Source organism: Rhopalosiphum maidis, chromosome 1, assembly GCF_003676215.2.
Source record: "Rhopalosiphum maidis isolate BTI-1 chromosome 1, ASM367621v3, whole genome shotgun sequence".
Taxonomy (NCBI): domain Eukaryota; kingdom Metazoa; phylum Arthropoda; class Insecta; order Hemiptera; family Aphididae; genus Rhopalosiphum; species Rhopalosiphum maidis.
In genome coordinates, this window is record NC_040877.1 from 55,707,405 (window position 1) to 55,729,607 (window position 22,203).

The window sequence follows — 22,203 nt, forward strand, 5'->3', positions numbered from 1 at the left end:
TGCTCTCAATAATTGTAAATAACTTCACACTAACATAAAGTGTTTTGGTCCATCTCGCCAACTTATTAGGTCTCTATAAAATGTGTTTATGATTGATTTTCTCTGCTATATATATAATATACAATGTATTATGTATATATTGTACACAAATATACACACGCAAAAACATGCAGCCACACACATATCTAATAAGAATAACAATGTTCAATGACAGCCTTCATCAGCAGGATTGAATTTAATTTACGATAAAATTTATAACATATATATGGACTAGTCAAAAGTATTGAATATACAATTAAATATACGAAAAATCCAATCGATTGATGTTTTAATAACATCCTACTAATAATAAACAAACCAATATAATTAGGCACATAAAAGTGTCTATTTACTTACGATTTTCTTTGTTATACAATCGATGTATAAATAATAATTAATATTTAATATAGAATCATATCTTTTTATAAATAAAAGTCACTAAAAATAATTAATTATAATAATTTAAATAAAATTTAAAGGAAATAAAAAGCTATTATTAAAAGATTTATTGTTCAAAACTAAAATGAAATTATTTTAATATCTTGTGGATTAAATCATTTTGTAATCATTTTGTAAGTAGACTCTAATATGGCCATGTCCAATGGCATAACCAGAATTTAGTCAAGAAGAAAAGTTCAAAGAAATGTGTTATATAATGGGACTTTTTAAACTAATTTTTTTAAACTTAAATTTTATATAATTTAATAAATAGGAGTTTCTAGTAAGAGGAATTAGTAAAACGGAGACAGCTTATGCAACTAATAGTGGGTATGACGTGCTCAAACATAATGAAAAACTGTAAAAGTTTTAATAATGTAATACAATAATTAATAACATGGAGACAGTGCTCGACTTAGGAGGACTCAGAAGGGAGGACTAACCCAACTAATTTTTCAGAAATTTTAGCGTACCCTTACTATTATTTTTAAGGGAAACGCACGGGACGCTTCATTATTTTGCTTTTTTTTTATCAAAATGAGCGAAATACCATCATAATCTGTCTTATGGATTATTACAAAACCGCGCATCTATAAAAATAATAATAATCTAGTTTTTAATGTTTTTTATTTTTGCATTGTTTTGATGTTTGTTCAAATCAAAATCTAATACTAGATGACGTTTTAATTATTCGGACTTATATAAAGATAGTTGAAAGACGAAGAGAAAAACATAATATAATGCCCATTTCCCAATAGTTTTATACCAAGTAGCTTTGTAAAATCTTAGATAAACTTGAGTTAACGAGACACGGAAGAAAATTGTTGTACAAAAAGCATAAAATTAAATAAATAGTTAAAAATCTATGTTTTTTTTTTTATTTATTTACTTATATTATCCCTTTGAGTTAGTTATTATTTCTAAATATAATATATATATATATATTTATTAAATAATATTAATAATATTTAAAAGGTAGGTATAGTAATTACATAATATGTCTTATATTAACTTATTATTTTTATATTTTTCTAATTGTTTATTTATAAACATTTCTTATATGATTTAAAGAGAGTATTAGGGGGTGTGAGAGCATAACCCCCAGGCTCAATAATGTTAAATAAGTAATGCATGTAAGTACTGCATGGATATATGTATATATACTATATAGTATAATACATTGCATTCATAGAATTTTAAATAATAATTTGAACATTTATAATTTATAATTGTTTTTCAACAATAATATTTATTTTGATATATTATTATAGAATTCATCTATTTAATTACTTTAATTGACAAAAAATAAAAATATAAATTGTACATTCTGACTAATAATACCTTATTTGCATGTAAATTCTACCGGTACGATTTTTAAGTTTTGACTTGTTAAATAAACATAAACTCAACCTTGATTATTTTTTGATCAATTTTATTTTGAAATTTTAAGTTATAGTTACTGTATCTATAAATATATTATACTATTAATCGGTCCACGAACGCTGAATATGAATTTTCATTTAACATCATCTTCATAATTTTATATTATTATTATTTCGGTAAATAATGAATGCAGAACATTTTATGCAGTCCAAACTTCATGTAAAAATTATTATCAAAACATTTATAAACATTTATATTATTCTAAAACGCTTGAGAGAATATATTTTGATTGACCTTTTTAAAATCGATGATTTAATTTATATTACGGTCAAACAATTTGCATATAATACTACATATTTTAACAACGATTCTCGGTTAAAATATAAGCGCAATAAATATTATTTAATTTCCTAATATTAACATACACACATTAAACACGCATCTAAATCTAATATATGAATATTTCATTATTTTAAGAAACCAACATAAACCTTCAATTATTTAATTATTTACATTTTAGTATAATTTAACCAATTTTAATTTACATAATAATATTAGTAATTACTAACATGCGAAATTCAAGAATTTGTGATCTATGGAATAAACATATAGTGTTAGATACATTACCTACATACATACACTATGTATGGTATATGATGTACTTGTGTCAATTTTATTTGTATTCATCTAACCATCGTAAGATTTGCGATTGTGACAATTTTTGAACAAGAAATTTTCACGTTATCGTTCACAATATTGAAATTACGATAATTAAGTATGTATATTGTATATAGTATTAAACAATTTAACGAAATCTCAACCGTGAATATAGATCAATAGCAAATTAACAACTAATTATGTTTTCACGTCATCGGCGTCGTTGACGACTGATTTAAAAGTAATGTGAAGCGTAACGAAATTTGAACGACTCTATAAAACTTCCGAGACAAATCACACCACTTATTTCTTAAAAATATTATTAAAATAACTAATATTAAATATAAAAAAATTATATTTTTTCATTTTTTACTCCATGATACAATTAAAATTATTAAAGGTATCAGTTATTGTTACTATATATTAATAAATTATTATTTTATGATACACATTATAAAAACAATTAATTGAAAACATGTAATTTTTGCTACCAGAAAACAAAATTCAAAATATCTAACTTTTTTTTTGATAATAATTTTTATTTTTATTGTTTTATCGAAAAAATAATAATTGTTTACGATGTGATTTAAAAAAATTCCAACAACGGTCAATATTTTAAGCTTTTGATATTTCGGCTGTCGTCATTTTAATCTTGTCGACGTTCGCATCACGCCTGTAGTTTTCTAGGATATTATACCTAGAGGCTAGGATGTTTTAATGTTTAAATCTAATGTAATATATTGTATATACTATGATTTAGTAGTGGTACAACTGGTTAAGATATATGTGCTTGCAGGTTTTTTTTTTAAATATTAATAATAATAAATGATATTTCGAAGTTTGTGTTTAAAAAAATAGATTTTTATATTGGCATAAATGCGATCGTACCTACCTATTTATGTGTCTATAATCTATATGTATTATATATCTATACTGAGGCCCGTGGCAGTATTGTTTTATCTTATTGCATACCGCATAAATACCACACAGTTACCCATGCCAAATTACAGTGCCGAAAGCACCTCTTATAGTGTTTAAATGGTAAGTACTCTTATTGTCGCTTGCTCGCGTCAAGAGACGAGGCACCAACTGTTAGTAACTGCGTATTAGTCGTATATTATAAGCCATGTATACCATGTATAGGTATGATATGATATATGATATTCTACCTACCTAATATATAATTTATATTCAGTTTAATAATACTGGTGTTACTAATTTACCATTATACGGTGTATAATTACTATTTTGTTTGTTCGATAAAACACTGAACAAGAACGGCGGTGCGACGGACCTATCGTGAATAAGGCGGATACTCGTGGTACGAATTTCATGAAATTCTAAATAAAGTAGACGATTATAAAATATTATACATACACGACTTAAGTACCTATATTAATCCAATATTAAGATGATACTCACTAACGTGTATAATATACAGTACATCTATACGTGTACAATGTACAATCGTGATCGGTTAAAATCCAGATTAAAAACCAATATCGCGCGTTATAATATTACACTTATGTGTATATAGGTACACAATAATTGGACAGATATACAATATTATACACAACGCTTGTGTTATTAATTATGCATAATTATGTACAAATATATAATAATACTATACAGCACACCCTCCTAACGTTCAAAGTTAATGGTTATCAAATCGATTTTGAAATGAACTACGTTCCCTCCCTGATAATCGTCGTCCTCTAACGCGTTTATAATAATATGTGTATACTAAAATGCTTTCTATATACATAGCTGATGGATATAATAAATAGCTACACTTACTGCATATATTATACATAGATATATAGGTTAGAGCGTTCGTGCATTGATCTTAATCGTGTGTACATTTTAATAATAATTCATACTATACATGAGCCAATACTATTTACGTTACAAAAAAAATATATTATCCGTAAAGTGGATAATTAAAAAAAATAGTTTTTAAAAGGTATGATTTTCGCGAGAAAATAATACAAACAACGTCGTGATTACATATTATTGAATACATTTACTACACGGAATGGAATATTCATAAATCGTATCGATATAGGTTTATAGTGTCGTCTAACTCGTTAAAATATTTTTGGTATTTGGTAGAAATATGTCGACGATTGATGACGTGCCGGCAGCTACGCGTTCTTTTTTCGACCATCTGTGCGGTCCGTTCTTTGTGGCATTTCGCGTTTTGGGCGTTTGTCCGTACACGAGAAATCGAAACGGTACTTCATTAACAGTATATTAATATCGTATATTATTATTATTATTATTATTATTATTTTTTTTTTAAACTATTTTTTAGTTAGATTATTAAAATAATAGTCAGTGGTGGACCATGCTGGCGAAATACCATAATTTTTTCCGATGGGCACGGCTAACAGTGTACTTACAATTATTAGAAAATCCTACTTATGAGTTATGATTGTATAGAGAAAAATATTTATGTTGAAGAAATTATTGACGTTGTTAAAAACAAAAGAGATTTATTATACAAAAAACTATTAAAACTATGTACATTGCTCAATAATCACTAATTTGAGGGTAACGTGGTCTCTAAAATTTCAAAATAAATATGCATTTATACCTTAAAAAAATCACTAAATATATCCTGTACGAAAGAAATTTGAGAGCTGGTCAAATAGTTTTTCCAGGCTGAATTGTTTTTATAGACTCATTATAGTTCACCACTGAAGATATTTTATAATCGTGATTTGTGACGCATTTCGTCATAATAAATTAGTCTTAAACCCATCTGCATCCATATTATAAGCTATTCGTATGCAAGCATGGCCGCTTTATCTATAAATCGATTTCGGATTGTTGGCGGTCCACCACGGTACCGACGATTAAAATCATTTCAAATAATCGCATTCGACGCGTGAGTACTGCACCATTTTCGTCACTAGATCTATCTATATATATTATACATATATTATTGTTTATATCATAATAATTATTGTTAACACTGCATTCTAGTACTATTGTCGCAGAGAACGTTTATATCAACGTACTCCAGTACTATCTCCATTATAATAATATTATTGTGTAGTGTGCAGCGTTTACTGTTATTAGGCACTATCATCGTCATCGTCGTTACTATTATTATTATCAACGTTTTCGTACATATTATTATTATTATTATTACACAACCGTGTACTCTTCGTGCATTTACTATTTTTCTGCGGAGACCGATATTTAATAGTAGTTTTCGAAACGGTGACAGGCCACGCGAAGCATTTCTGCGAATAATGTCTCTTTTTTTAATGCTTTAATTTAATTTTTTACATCTAACTCATGTTTTCCCGGTAAAAAACCGATTCAAGGGGATAATACAAATGTAAAAACAGAAATTAAAAAAAAATAAAACCACTACAAACTGTACCGTACACAATATTACGCGTACTTCAGGCGTCGCCGCGCCCTGCCCGCTAAGTTGGCCTACATTATTATGGAAATATGATATAGGTACCTACTATACTTTATTAATTGTTATTATACCACCGTGTGTTATAATAATTAATATATAAATTTCGTTTAAGAATTGTATGTAATGATGAGTACACTACAGGGTATAGGTAACGTCCCTTCCCCCCACAGAGTTTTGCTTCATTACAACGGTTAAAGCGTGTGATAATTACATATATATTATATAATCAAAACATTGAATATGGATATAATAATAATAATTTATTAAACTCAACTTAGGACCTTAGGTAGGACACATAAATAAAAATTAATTTAAATAATAATATGTCGAGCTGATTACATTTACATCTCTCTTTAAGCAAGCTTGTAATGAAAAGAAGATATCTTCAGTAAGTTATTATTTATATCAGAAATAATTATTAACAAATTTTCAAAATGTATGAAATTGAAAATGAATACAATAATATGGTTTGAAAATACATAAAAACAGAATAATAGTGCTTAAATAATAATGAATATGAACAAATAGTATCATTTTTGACATTAATGATTGTTTTCCTCGAACATATATTTTTGTATGCTTTTTTTAAACATCTTATATATATATATATTAAATAAAGAGCAATTAATAATAATAAAAATATAATATTTATGTGGCACAATGGTCAATGACGTTTGGGCAAATTACAATCACAAGACATGAACTTTTAGTTCAAATTTTTCAAACGTGTTAATAAAATATTACAAAAATTTCTAATTTCAAATCAAAATATCAAAAAGAAAGTCTAAAGCCACGTCAAAGCCTACAGTATAATACATTTGCCAGAAATGTGTATGCTAGAATTCTATTACGTACCCAATTATAACGGGAAATCAGAAACATTGTCAGAAACACATGTTTCACATGAGTATCTGGATGTGGTCTAACGTGGTAAAAAAATTACATTCTTGATTGTTTATGTTTTAAATCTTATCACCTGCCAACTACATATTAAATGTATGCACACAAACTTCTATATAATACTTCACTATATATATTACTGTATAGTATAGAAATATGTGCATAGTGCATATGTATAATATAATATACTATAAATACATTCATATATCATGTATATAATATATAGACTATAGACTGTATAGAATAAAAAATATTATGATATTGAACTGTTATATGACCAGACGATTTTTATTATGATTTATGACTGGTATAGGCCTGGTAACGATTTAAAAATGACCTACAAACAAGTATAATTGTTGAAACTGACACAGAGTACAACACTAAAAAAAAACACTGAAATTACTATCTATACTTATCTTTGCTCCCGCAGGCGTCTTCCGCAAAAAGACCGTGTCTGTGTCTTCGATGTACACGTTAATCTCGGGCGCGACGTTCGGGTATGCCACGTTTGCAGCGATCAAGACGTTATCCCGACAACCGCCTCCCATAGCCATGTCCAACTTCAATCGCATACTTTTGAAGTTCGGTTATGGCACATTGATCGCACCATCCGCCTTCGTGCCCGTCATCATGTGGTTCGAGACGACCAAACTCCAGGCATATCTACACGAGTGGCGACTATTTCAAGTAAGACGACGCCATATTAAGGGGCGCATATTATTATTATTTAGTTTTTTACATACATTGTTATACTATAAGACATTATGTAAATACCTATTGTATATTCAGCATCTCTGCATGCACAAGAGTGGGCCACCTACACACGCTGGACAAAAAATAATATATAAATATTTCTGTCTAAAAGATGTAGACACTATATCATATAATATATTTTTTAATTCTATCGCATTACACTCAATAGATGCTTAGAAAACACAATTTCAACGTCATAGGTATGATATTTAAATATTTTTATTATATTATTAAACGTCTGTTATTTGATTCATATAGGGTGCGAATTGCGAATGAAAGTATAGGTTATCCTTGTTAATTACGCAAATTCCAATACTAGGATTCAAATAACTTGATCTAAAAATTCAATTCATATTGTGATATGAGCAGCAATCTTCTATAAATATTTCTTTACGGTAGATTAGAAAACCACTAAATTTCAGTCCATTTATAAATGACTTACATATCCTTCACTTTCTGGAAATCCTATTTTCATGAACTGAAAAGAAAATGGTTTCGAGATCTTCTAAATTAATCCTCCAACGAATCAATTCCAAGCTAAGCGTCATTAATGGATAGCTTCTTAATCACATCAGTTCAACAATTTTTATTTCCCATTTCTAGTATATTTATTTTGCTTATAATATGTATTGTATATTTTTTATTTAAATTAAAATGAATATATACAGGGTGATTATTTTATCAAACTACACTCATTATTTCAAAAAATATTAATGTTTTTGAAAATATTTTTTTACATAGTTTCAAATTGTTAAAAAACAACGTTTTTATTAAAAAATTATATTTTTAAATATTTTTATTCCTTATAATTTTTTAAGTTTTTAATTTTTTTTAATGACAATATAGATTTTTAAATTCATATTCCAAAGCAGAATAATTTTTTGAGTATTTTGATACATAAAAATCAAATTTAGGGAGAGTAGTATATGAGTAATATGTATTTAAAGTTTAGTTGCGCGGAGTGGAGTGGTACGGGGTTACCCCGCAAAATGTTTGTCCACTACTCCGCTTATCTAAACTTTAAATAAGTATAACTCATATACTACTCACCTTAAATTCGAATTTTACAAGGAATTATAAGGATAAAAAATATTTAAAAATATAATTTTTTAATAAAAACGTTGTTTTTTTTAACTATTTGATACTATGTAAAAAAATATTTTCAAAAACACTAATACTTTTTGAAATAATGAGTGTTGTTTGATAAAAGAATCACTCTGTATATATATATATATATATATATATATATTTATATGTTATAATCTAAAATCTATATTCTATATGTACTTTTTAATACAAACGTATCCTTTCAAATTTAAATATTGTTGGTAGGTATTCAGTAAGTTATGTATTTAAATTATACCTACCTTATAATTTGAAAGTAATAAAGATATCATAAAGGTTCATTTTGAATACTGCTGATAATATTTTATTAGGTAATATTTTAAATTTTAATATTAAATGTATGTAGTAACATGCATCTATTAAATGGATTATATATTATAAAGCACCAACAAAATATATATTCAATAATGTGACGTGACAAATTAATTACATAATTTTTTTATATTGTGTTACACTTATCGCGCGTGACTAATTTTAATTTTATAATAATACAAATTAAAGGTTAACGTAAATATTTAAATAATTTAAAATGATACTTAACTGATAAAGTAAAAATATGAACTATTTTATGTAGTATTGAAAATATATAAATTTTTATTCAAATCAAAAGTAGTAGGTAAACTTAATCATATTATCCCTTTTTAATTACTTGCAAAAACAAATCTATGACAATATGTAATGGTTTGATAAACCTTTATCTTAAAACCCTCTTTTTTATGCATAACGTTTCTGATAATTGTTTATTTTTTGGTAGTAAAAAGTCTCTAAAAATTGTATGTATTACCTTTATATAGTTTTAGGAATCTAGATTTAAATATTTAAATATTGTACATAGGATACGTGGTTTTACTTAAAATTAATAACCATTTAAACTTTTGAAATTTTAAGTGGAAACAGTAGTTAATTAATAAAATTAGTTGTAAAATTGTAATATTTCATTATTATTTGTTTTCATAAATAATATATATTGGATATCTTATACCACTATGTAATATAAATATAAACTTTTTTTCATCAAATAACATATATTTTGGTTTCTTCTCAATAATATTTAATGTTTAGGTCGCTTCGTATATTTTTTTATTATGAGTTTTTTCTAAATTGACATAATAACATTATATAAGTATAATATGATAAATTATTGAACATAACAGGATTCGCTACAGTGGCATTTGAGATTTTTAACTAAAGTCGCTGCAAATGTAAGATATCATCAACAACTAAGTGAGAAGTCTATACAACAAGACATTCTATAAATTGCGTCATATAAATTTCTTTTTTTAAAAAATCTCTATATAATAATATTACTTTAATGATGGCTATATCTTTTAAATAATACGAATATGATTTTTATGTGAATAATGTTTATAATATTACAGACTATGTTAAAGTAATATATATATATACAGTAGATATACACTATATTATCAACATTAATATCAACTATTGTGGAAACTGGAAAAATAACAACATAAAATGAATATTTTAATTTTTACAAACTACAAATGGATTTAATTACATTACAAAATTGCTGGAAATGAATTCTAAATGCTTGATAGACGATAGTAAACACGAACAAAATGTTTTGTATCATTATTATTCTTCTATTTCACATAATATTTTGTTGGTTGAGTAGATTTTTTTTTAAAATTTATTTAAATGTATTCATGAAAAAAACATTACACTCCCTATTAAGTACACACAGATAATTTACTTTACAATTGAATAGGCAAATTTATTATTGCTGCACATTATAAACATAAATAAAATAATACTATAAATAGCTATATAATTGTTATATTAGGTATAGCAAATCAAATTGTGACATAATATTATGATAACAAATATTCACTTTTGACCAAACAAAAAAAACGTAATGAAAAACTTTATAAATGCACGTTTATAATAACTATATATCAATATAGAACTGAATGTATTTTGCAAAATATAATGGGTAGCTTTAAAAATATATATCATAAGCGTTATAGTATATTATGTTTACTATACATTGGCCGTAGCCCGCAGTTATTGATACTTACTAAACTTATAGCTAAAAGTATAATATTTACATTTCTAGCATATTATAATATAATCTATTTATACATTTATACCTGTCCTTTTTTATTAACAATTATTATTGCTATTACTATTTAATTTATCTTTTTGTCCCAGGACAATTATAATAGAGTGATCGGCGATTTGGATGGTACTATTATGATCGTGATCGTCAAGAAACGAGTGAACAGAATTTATCGATCAATAATCGTGTTCTTATTGATCACAGGAGTTGCAATATCGTGGTCATCATCGACCATAAACGACTTACATGTACTCGTTTGCACGATAAAAAGTATTTCAATCATGGTTTTCATTGCGGGATTTTGGTTCGTGGGTGCAATTGTGATTGAGGCCACAATCGACGGATACAAGAAAAAATTACAAACGGTACAAATTACAAGCTACGCTTTATAAAATTTCCTATAAGGAAGACAGTAATTACTGCTTACCGGTTACAGACTTATTAGTTATTATAAATAGAAATCACGCGTTTGAGTGTGATGGAAGATAATATTATGGTCCCTAAATGACAACATATGTTATATAATAGGTACTATAAGAATTTTTTTTTTACTTTATCATTTAAATAATTTTTAAGATATTATCTTAAATTTAAAAATAAACGCTCGAATTACATTCTTTGTGAAATTCTCATACGAATCAAGATGTGACATTAGTCATAATTTGCCACGCATTTTTCATGATCGAGTCGCTGTTTAAAAAAAAGTTGTATGACTAATCGATTTGTATGAGAATTCTACAAGATAATATAAGTTAAATTTATTTTTAGTCATTTAACAGATTAATTGTGATTAAATAAAGTGATTTACAAATTATAATAAAATTTGCAATTTTTACATTCTTAATTGATACAAATAATGAAATAATAAAAAAATTATAAGTTAGGTTAACAGATTTTTTAATAATACAATTTATCGCAATAAATTTAAATTATGTATTTTAGCCTTTAGGTATTTTATAAAATATAGTGACTTTTATACGCAATGTCATAAATTTGAAATAAAAAAAAACTATTTGTGTATTTATTCAGAAATCCAAATTTTTTAGAAATCACAGTGATATACTTATTTTGACTCGATAAGATATACATTTTTTTTTTACTTATTATTAATGTAATATAATAATATTTTTATCTTTAATATTGAATTCCTCGTACTCCATACATAAAAACAACCTATGTTTTTATTAAAGACTTAGTCCAACACTTGCCGCCATTAAACAACGTTTTCAATTTATTTTTAAAATTAAAGTGTTTTATATTTTGAATAATGAATTACACTCACGTTGAATATGCATATATGGTTATTTTGAGTGCATCGAAGTTAACGGGGGTCACATTAAATAAATAAATAACTCTTGTAGATACAAATTGATTTTCATAATAAAGTGTAGGTATTTTATCATGATTATGTTAAAATCTAGAGCATTGTGTAATTAAACATGTATAAATTTGTATACTACTTAATTAAGATGACAACAAATAAATATCATCTCTGTTTATCAACTGAGTTCTCAAACAAATCGATGTGCTACACCAATTTTTATTAGACGGCAACTTGTATAACGTGCAATAAGTTCAAAAACAATGTCACCTTTTGATTCGTATGAGAATTTAGCACACTTAAAATTCGAGTGTTTATTTTTAAATTTAAAATAATATTCTAAGAATAATTTAAATACACCTAGATTTTGAAGATAGGAAAAAAATATAAAAAAAAAATCTTTATTAGGCCATCACGTAAGTACACTTTTATTGTTGACCTCATTCATCTTAGAAACATTCTGTATGTAGCTGCTATTTTACATCATACTATCGTCAAATTTAATTTTTTATACGTGGGCGACTGGTATGTACCTATGTAGTTTTTAGTTAATATGGTGGTGTTTCATGATAAAAATAAAATGCAAACGAATAAGCAGAAAAAAAAAGTGGGCGGGTAGATGGATTTGAACCCGGAAAACCACCCACAACGCCACAATACGGGCCATTGCTGCTATATGTCATGTCGGCTCCCATACACATAGTATATATATTTATTATCAACATATACTTTGTAGGTTATTCGCTCTATCTATTTATTTCCCCAGGACCCGTCTCGTTGTCCCTACAATGACCTATAATACGGCTTCGACTAAACACAATGCAAATGGAATACGCATAAAGGAATAGACCATATAATAGAGGATATAGCCGATATAGGTACCAACATGGCTACATCATTTATACAGATGTATATACATATGTAGAGTGTTATTCGACAACGCGCTTCATTCTATATAGGTAGGTTCCATATAATAGTATATAGCGAATAGGTATATGTATACTAAACTTTATTAAAGTGTCTGACGATTATAAATTATATCAATACGGTATGTTTCACTTAAATATATAGTAGGTACCTATCTAACACAAAATATTTCAGCAAAATAGTTATAGATTAAAATGGGGAGTTTTGATGAACATAGAAAACACTAAAATACACATTTCAAGCCAATTCTCAAAATATTTACCGTTTCGGTATGTACAGACGTGCAATAAAACTTACTCTTTATTTTAAATGACAACACATGATAATATATTATTATTATCAAATTCAGATAGCCTTCTTTTCAAACAACTTTTATAGTTTTATTAATAAACTTATTTGCCATCTTAACAATTGACTATAATGTACAAAAATTTAAAGTTTCCTGTTAAATGAGCAAGGATTGGTTTTGTTATCTATAGAGAAATATTTTACTTTTGTTTTATGTAAAACAAAATGATTACTAAAAATAATGAAATAAGAAAATAAAAGGATCCGATGATGAAGGCACGTGAAATTATGTAGTAATCAATATAATAATACCTACCTACTTATCGGCTTACAATTATTTGTATTATAGTACAAGCTTATTATAACCATTGCTTATGGCGCTGGAAAGAATTTCACCGATAAAACGACTGGCATTGAACATTCAATTTTAAATAAATCGAAAATATTTTTAGAATAATTAATTAAAATTTTTTTTTTTTTTCATCCACGTATTAAGTATTAATTTTTAGATGAAAATAAAAATGTTTTTACTTTACATGCTTAACACGATTATTAAATTTATTTAAATGTGACTGAGCATTTTCCAAATCGTAATAGGTTATTACTACGTTTGAGTCCATCTCGTACAAGCTTAGTAAAAAAGTGAAAAATACATATGTTTTAATATCTAGTTAAAATGCACTTGGAGCGAGAAAACATTTTTAAAAGTATGTTGATATCGTATGAAATAAAGATTAACCATTTAAGTACATTATATACAATTATAGTAGTTGTTTTATACGTGTCTATTAAATATAAACCAATTTAAATTTTAATTATAACTTAACATATATAGGCGTGTACTTTATTATATTGTGATAAATTGTCGAGCTATCTTAGTTCGTACACTAGTGGCTATTAATAATAATATAATATAATATTGTAGGAGTTGGACAGGCACGACAGTTTCAGATTCGGCGCCCGGTCGATCGAAGACTACCGTCTGCTGTGGCTGCAGATGAGTCGGCTGGTTCACGGGGTCGGCGATTACATGTCAGCCACAGTGACGTTTTGCATATTTCACACAACCATCGTGGTCGTCTTGAGCGTGTACGCGCTGGCCGTGTGGGGCGCAACGCTCGTTAGACTGCGCCGGTACGAAGCGCTCGCGTCCGCCTTGGTGGCGCTCGTCTGCAACGCCACGTTTCTGTACGTGTACTGCGATTGCGGTTACAGTCAGACCAAAAAAGTCGGTTACCGCTTACCATAACTATTATTATTGTATTATTTTATTATTTATTATTATTAGTAGTAACTAGTAATTATTTTCGTCGTTCATTCACACGAACTTTGATAAAATAATATATAATATATAATAATAATATGCAAATAGGTAGGTAAATATAATATATATATATATCGGCCTATATCTTGACGACTGAAATCCATATATCTCGATTGTTCCCGAATATTCTTTAGGGTATTTCTTTATTAATAGCACTACACGTGACTATAAATTCGCTTTTAGGGTTTTCGTATACCGTATAATCATTAATAGGACCCGGCAGTTGCTGGACCACGCCGATTAGGTTAAGTAGTAGTAAGTACTGCTGCAAGTAGTGGACGACGGACTGCTCACATACAAATACAGCGTTCCCGGTGCTTGGGTATATGGTTGTAGAAAAAAATGTACCTATTGAATAATAGAAATTGATGTTCAAAATGTATCATCAAAGTAAAACTGATTTATTAGGTAAAAATCTATACTAATTAATATACTAATTTGAAGATAAGAGGCAACGTGTTTATAGATCTTCAAAATATGTATGCATTTATACCCTAAGAAAATTACAATAAAATAAGTGTTAGGTACCTATAAATTGCAATATTCATATGCGTAACTATAGTCCTTTAGGATGGGGGGGGGGCTAGATTAAAATGTTTTATAGGAAATATTTTTTAATTAGATTATTATTTATTATTTCTAATGGTGTTTACAACTGACTTGAATGATTATTCGTAAACATTAAACTTTTTATATTGTAGGCAAAAATAAAGTTAATACTAATATGTTTATAAACACATACATTTACTCAAAAATGTTGAGGGGTTAAAGCCCACCCAAGCCCCCCTAATTACGCCTATGACAATATTATATAATATAGTTTGTTTCGAAGTTCTCAGTGTGTGTCAATAAAGTGAAAAATCGATAAAACTACCACTTTCAATAGCTTATCGCGACTTGATGTTCGCATATTAGGTTTATAATAATCATCGAACAATTTTTTTTAAATCTATTTTAAGTGGACGAAAACCTATATTTCTGATTAAGTTTTAATAGACTTATATAAATGCCTAGGTATAGATGCATTTTAACTAAAATTACCTAAACAATTTGGTAAGAATAATTATTGTTTGGCGTTAAGCCCGTAAAGGTGTAGCATAGGTACCAGGTACTTACCTGCATCGTATACGATATATTTTAATTTATTTGGATTAAGATCTATTGTTGGAAGTTAAGGTGCAGTGCGCGATTGCGCACAATATGACCACGCCCATACTATAGGCGCATATTTCGAACGTTATGGGTACCGGGTACCATATACCTATTTAAGCTACAGTGCAAAACGTATGAGCAAACTATTTTCATTTTCTGCTTATATTTAAAATAGCGATTTAAGCAAAAATGTACAATACGCGTTTTTAGGCATGAATTTCGTTATCAGTTTATAAGTAGGTACGCGCACGTGCAGTTAATATCCGAAACAAAAGTAGAGTTTGGTTATTATCAGTTGACAGTTATGCACTAATTCGTAAATAAGATAAAATAAACAAACTGATTTTTAAACCAGTGTGATATAAGTTATAGGCTACAGTAAGCCTAAAAATTACGATAAGCAATATTAAAAAAAAATAATAATAATAAAAATTTAGTCTTCATTTTTTTACAATATGATTATATTCCTGAGATGAAAACAGTAGCTTATTTAAAAACCTATTACAGCCGACTTCGTTTTTAATATGGAAAATATAACGTTTTGCTTCAACTTGCTTCATACTCAAATTTAAAAATACAAAAGAAAAAAATAAATTCTCAAACTCAGATTTTAAATAATTTATTAATGTTATTATAACTTAATACTAATATGTATGTATGTAAATATATTTATAGAGTGGTATAAATGGATATGTTTTCTATTCATGTAACGGTTCAACGTGCCATTTTTTTTCTTTTAGTTAAATTTTCTTATTGCATTATATATTTAATATAGATTGTAGGTAAATTGAAAAAAACTGAAAACGTTATTCCGTAAACATTTTTGAGAATGGTGCATCATGTTTTATAGTTAGTTTTTTTATGGTTTACATGTTACATCAAAATATTGAATAGCGTTTTGATGTGATTTGGAAATTTAGTTATGAGTTTATGACATGATTGCATCGAAGGAGAAAAGTGCATTTTGCACTAATTATAAAACGTTCAGACCAATGTTTACATTAACATATATTATGAATAATATACCTATTATATTGACATAGTAAAAAGTAGGCACGTGTTTACGAAATCTGATCATTATGTTATGACTTATGATTGTTATGATTTAATGATTACCTACAATATTTTCAATCAACAATTCAGAACTGAAAATACCACCTATAAGCAAGCACGCTCGCAGGATACAATCCCACACTGGGGCACGATCAAAATTCTAAAACCAAATCAAAAAAGTTACGTATATTAAATTTTCATTTAAATATATTTCTAGTGTCTCAATTCTAAAATAGCATAAACTACATAGAAAAAAAAACAATATTATGTCATACTTCATAAATTAATTTCAATAAAATTATGTTATAATTAATATACGTGGCATTAAACTAACAATAGTTTTAAAAAATTTCCAGTAAATGGCCCTTTGTCCCCCCCCTGCGGGTGCCCTTGTCTATAAGGCTATAATAGATATAAAGTATTTTAATATTGTTGTGTTTCGTCTTTTCGGATTAGTACGTTTTGCTATTTGCACTAGATGTATATATTATATATATATATATATATATGAGATCCTCATACAGTCATGCAAAGTCAGTCTTTTTGTGCATAATATTTTTTTTTAATTTTTAAATCAATTTATTTACAATCTATACATACAATAAACATGGTATAATAAGTAAGTGTGATAACAGTATGATAATAACGTTTAGAATTAGAATAGGAAGGTTCCCAGCAGTGCTACCTGAAGTTAAGTTGATATTCTTATGCCAATAGCAGGTCTCTAGGTCGTTACCATTAGTCTTTTAACTAATAGATTGTGATGTGAATTGTGGAGCTTTGAATTTTATGTAGAAGGATTTAGAATTTGATCAGTTCGTTAAGTGTTGGTAGCTTCAGGTCTTTGTGGAGGTTTTTATTAGTATTATATAGGTACCAAAGGGCAGAAAGGTTATTAGGCGGAAGTAGTTAGATTGAAATACTTGCAGTGTTTTTGTATTTGATGGCTTAGATGTACCTCAAAGTTGGATGCTGTAGAGCCAGCCCGGACGCGCGGAGTATTGATTTATATATAATAAGTTTATTAGTTAAGAATAGTTTTGATTTTAAAAGGGTTCTCAGGATATGCAGTCTAGAACTCTAAAGTTAACAGATTTGCGTTTGAGTTTTGAATGCGAGCTCCAGTTGAGACGTTCATCAAATATTAACCCTAGGTATTTTATTTCGTTTTTTGATGGAATAACTTTGTTGTCAAGCGTAACAGGTGGGTAATCAGATTTACGCATTGTGAAAATTACAAGAGTGGACTTGTTTTCTTTGTTTTTTTTATTTTCCATCGATTTGTTCATAAGTTAATCTTATTTAGGTGATTTTGGATCATTTTACTGGTGAATAATATTGGTACCTACAACATAGTTAACTGTAGAATAACATTAAATAAATAATAAATACTACAATTTTACAAACAAAAACAGAAATTTAAAGTAGTGTTAGCTGTTGATATTCACTACCTATTTAAAAATGCTAAATATAGGTATAATATGATAATTCTATAGGTACCGTTACAATAATAAGTAAATATACAACTGTAGTATTTGAATATACACTATTATAAGTACATTACAGTAATAATAATACACCTGTGACAATTATTAAAAATATACCTGCCAAGAACAAAGAACGATAATGTGTTTAATTTCGATAGGTATAGTCACAATTCGCAATATATTAATATAATTAGGGATAGGTACACATAACGAATTGCTTGCAGATTGACACTACAGCCGTCGTCTTAAATGTCCTATGAAAAAAAATTAATCAATAGCACTAACTAAAAACTGATAGGTGAAAACTACCAGGCAATGGTAGGTAATATTTTATTTTATACATTTTTACGGGCTGAGATATTTTTTACATAGATAAAATGGGAGGTCGTCGTGAAGAATTATTACACCGAAAATCGTTTGACATTTCTGAGAGCACAGGGGGCTTAAGCTGTCATCATTAAGTACTACTATCATCATATTTTAATTTAATTTCCATTAGGAATAACCTGCAGTGATTAAAATAAGAAAAATATTCAGAAGACTAACAGAATATTGTTTAAAAATTAAATGTTGATCGTTTTAAGAATATATATTGTACTCCTATCGGCCGGGAACATTATCTAGAGATTATCGGGATCTCTGACTCCTCATATTTGCCCCACTGCAGGTCATAATAAATTGCTAATTAATTCGAATACATTGTATATATATATATATTAGATATATAGGTATTACAGCCGCAGTATGTCAGTATAAGAGATACGCATATTATACCAAGAGGCAAGCTGAGCCAACATTTTAACTGTGGTGGTTTGTTAAAAGTATATTCTAACCTTCGATGGCCCAAGAAATCGTTTTGAATAAAATTTCCCCCACTGTATGAACCCCGATCGGATGCAATAATCGCTTCATCGATACCCACGTCAAATTTCCGTCGCCCTCTCCTCCGGCCATCACATCGGTGCAGATCATGCCTAGTTCGTACCAATGAGGATTTAGTGATTTACGGCTATATTATAATATACTAAAAACACTGATAGTAATAATACATGTATACATAACACATATTATCTGAGTAAACGTAGTTTTATTTTTATTTTTATGTGCCATCCTGCTACTCGCAGTGCGTCGACAGCGTGATACTACTCATACTGAAATTGAAGTCGTTGGCCAGATGGACAACATCGAATTACATTCAGGTACAGTAAGTATACTATAATACATGTGTATATAGTATATACGCGCTCACCTCGCAAGGTAATCCAATACCATTGACACCCCACGATATATTGTAATGCGATGATAAAATACGTAATATTATGCGCGATATACCGCGATTCTTGACATCCGACGAGAGTAGGTAGCGGGTGACCGGCATAACATCGGACCCAACTACATTTGTATTGTTTTTGCTCTCATCGTCTCTCATCGGCGTATAAACACAATAACAGCGTGGTGAGCGCACAGCAATGGTGTTCGTCTATGCGTGTATTCAACTTAAACGTCAATACATACACCACCTACAGTCTCTATTATTATTATATACACTCACTCACGCACGCACTGTTCGCCGCGGACAGAAGAACGGTGCCGCCGGCCCGGTACAGAAATCTTTAGGGTGTAATACTGACATCTGCTGCAATATGTATACATAATAGTGTAGTACATGAATATATATATATTATAAGTAATACTTTGAAGTGTGTTTTAGAATTTAGCAGAGCAAATATTTCGGTACTATCTCTACCCACCAAAAACGTCAGGTCGTTCGGGTGCTTCATTTCGGTTTATTTAAAAGAGTGACAAGGTTTCTCGTCTGTGATGATGTGTCATTTCAAAAACGTTTCACGTCGTCGCACAAAAGAGACCTTTTGTACTTTGATACACAAAAATCGAATTTAGGGCGAGTAGTTTATGAGTTATAAGTATTTAAAGTTTTGATGCGTGGAGTGGAGTGGTACGGGGTTACCCCACAAAATGGCCCACTCCTCTGTTTGTCTTAACTTTAAATACGTATAACTCATAAACTACTAGTCCTAAATTCAATTTTTATGTATCAAAATACTCAGAAAATTATTCTGCTTTGGAATATAAAATTAAAACTATGTTGTCATTCAAAAAAGTAAAAAAATTAAGGATAAAAAATATTTAAAAATATAATTTTTTAATTAAAACGTTTTTTTAACAACATGAAACTATGTAAAAAAATGTTTTCAAAAACATTCGCCCTGCATACATGACAATCAAGGGTGTCGAGGCGATACGACACACAAATGAATCAAAAATGTGTGCTCATCTGTTTTATTTCATAAATTGTTCAGTTGAAATTTGATTTACCCTTCAATAGCCCACGAGATGTCACTTATGCGGTTTTATATGCACTACCCCCTAATTGCTTTTACGGATAAAAATAGAAAGAGATTGTCATGTTAATGGGTTGCTTCAATACAAATATATATTTTTTTTATTACATATAAACAGATAACGTTGTTCTTAAATGCCGTGAATCAATATCAACCGAACGTGAATGTGATTGGCTTCTATGAAATCAACAGAGGATTGCTTGGCTCAGTGAGTAGAAGCGGCATTAATCAAAAGTCACTATCATGTGAATTATAAATATTTTATTTTTCAGATTTTATCTTGCTTTTGACGTATCTAATAGTTCTCATACAACTGAATTCTTCGTTTACCATGCCGAGCCCCGTAGAAGATAATAACAACAACACTATATAATGACATCACTAGAATGTGACGCATTTGTTCTTAATAAGAAAAATATTCATTGTTATTTATTTTAATATTTTAATTTATTTTTTAGAATTTAAATTTCCAATTTCTTATAATTAATGAACTTATAAAATAATCACATGTAAAATAAATATTGTGAATAAATAATTAAAATAATTTTATAATGGTGATTTTTTTTTATCAATTTACTAGGTATAACATATTTTTCATTGACGAAGGTAAGTGTTCAAAATGTTTTTAATGTGATTTGGTGGATCCGCTACACTCAAACCTGTAATAAAATAAATGAAATTGGTTTTAAGACAACATTATAACAATTAAGTTTTGACTAATTTAAACCCTTAACTATCACTATATAAATATAAGACTAGATACAATTATTGATAAAACATAATACAAAAGTATATGTTATATGATATTTTTATTAAAAGGTTTAACTATGAATAAAAAAATTAATGTTTAATAAATTATTCATATTAAGAAAAAAATGTGTTTTCTAAGTTTTAATATCTATAAAAAAATGACTTAGTTTCTAATATTAATACTTTTAAAATCATGATAAAAACAAATCAAAATTGACTTTAATAAAAATAAGTATTGTAAATTAGAGTTATTTATGTGATTTTTTACTTTAAACATTACATAAAAATTTTAGAAAAGTAACATTTAATATTTTTCTACTGAAAATGTGGTAATAAAGTGATTTTTACTTAATCTTTTCAAAACCATTATGAGAAATAATTTTTTTTTAAGGTAATTCATCTCGTTTTTTTTTACTCAGAATCTAAAATTAATTTAATTTAAAAATATTTATCTTGATTTATCTTACTAGTTTATAATACATAATATGATAAATATTATAATTAGAAAATGTATATCTTACATGCAGCGTCACAAAGTTCTTCAAATGAGGTGCAAGGTAAGAAATCTACACTTAGAGCATTCATCATCATTTCTGATGATTTGAGCAGCATCTCATCATTGTGACGAATATAGTCAGCTAAGCTTACTGACCAACTTTTGCTTTCAGTAACCTCGACAGTCTGTAAGTAATATACAAATAAAAGTATCAGAAAATTATATTAA

General features: G+C 27.8%; 2 protein-coding genes across 3 annotated transcripts in view; one reads left to right on the forward strand and one right to left on the reverse strand.

The window, feature by feature from the left end:
* The first annotated feature begins 4,633 nt into the window (after positions 1-4,633).
* Positions 4,634-21,107, forward strand: LOC113550260 (gustatory and odorant receptor 24). The gene is made up of 7 exons (XM_026951993.1): positions 4,634-4,751; positions 7,287-7,543; positions 10,907-11,179; positions 14,276-14,578; positions 19,491-19,565; positions 20,848-20,937; positions 21,002-21,107. The coding sequence occupies exons 1-7, from the start codon at positions 4,634-4,636 to the stop codon at positions 21,017-21,019; spliced, it is 1,134 nt and encodes a 377-aa protein (XP_026807794.1). The 3' UTR covers positions 21,020-21,107.
* A 190-nt stretch (positions 21,108-21,297) lies between these two features.
* The window catches only part of LOC113549817 (E3 ubiquitin-protein ligase UBR4), a 31,387-nt gene continuing 30,481 nt past the window's right edge, over positions 21,298-22,203 (reverse strand). For both annotated transcript variants that reach the window (XM_026951290.1, XM_026951288.1), the window contains exons 71-72: positions 22,001-22,160; positions 21,298-21,388 (exon numbers count right to left, since the gene is read on the reverse strand). In XM_026951290.1, the coding sequence (XP_026807091.1) occupies positions 21,324-21,388; positions 22,001-22,160 (225 nt within the window). In that variant the 3' untranslated portion in view covers positions 21,298-21,323. The remainder of the gene's footprint in view (positions 21,389-22,000; positions 22,161-22,203) is intronic.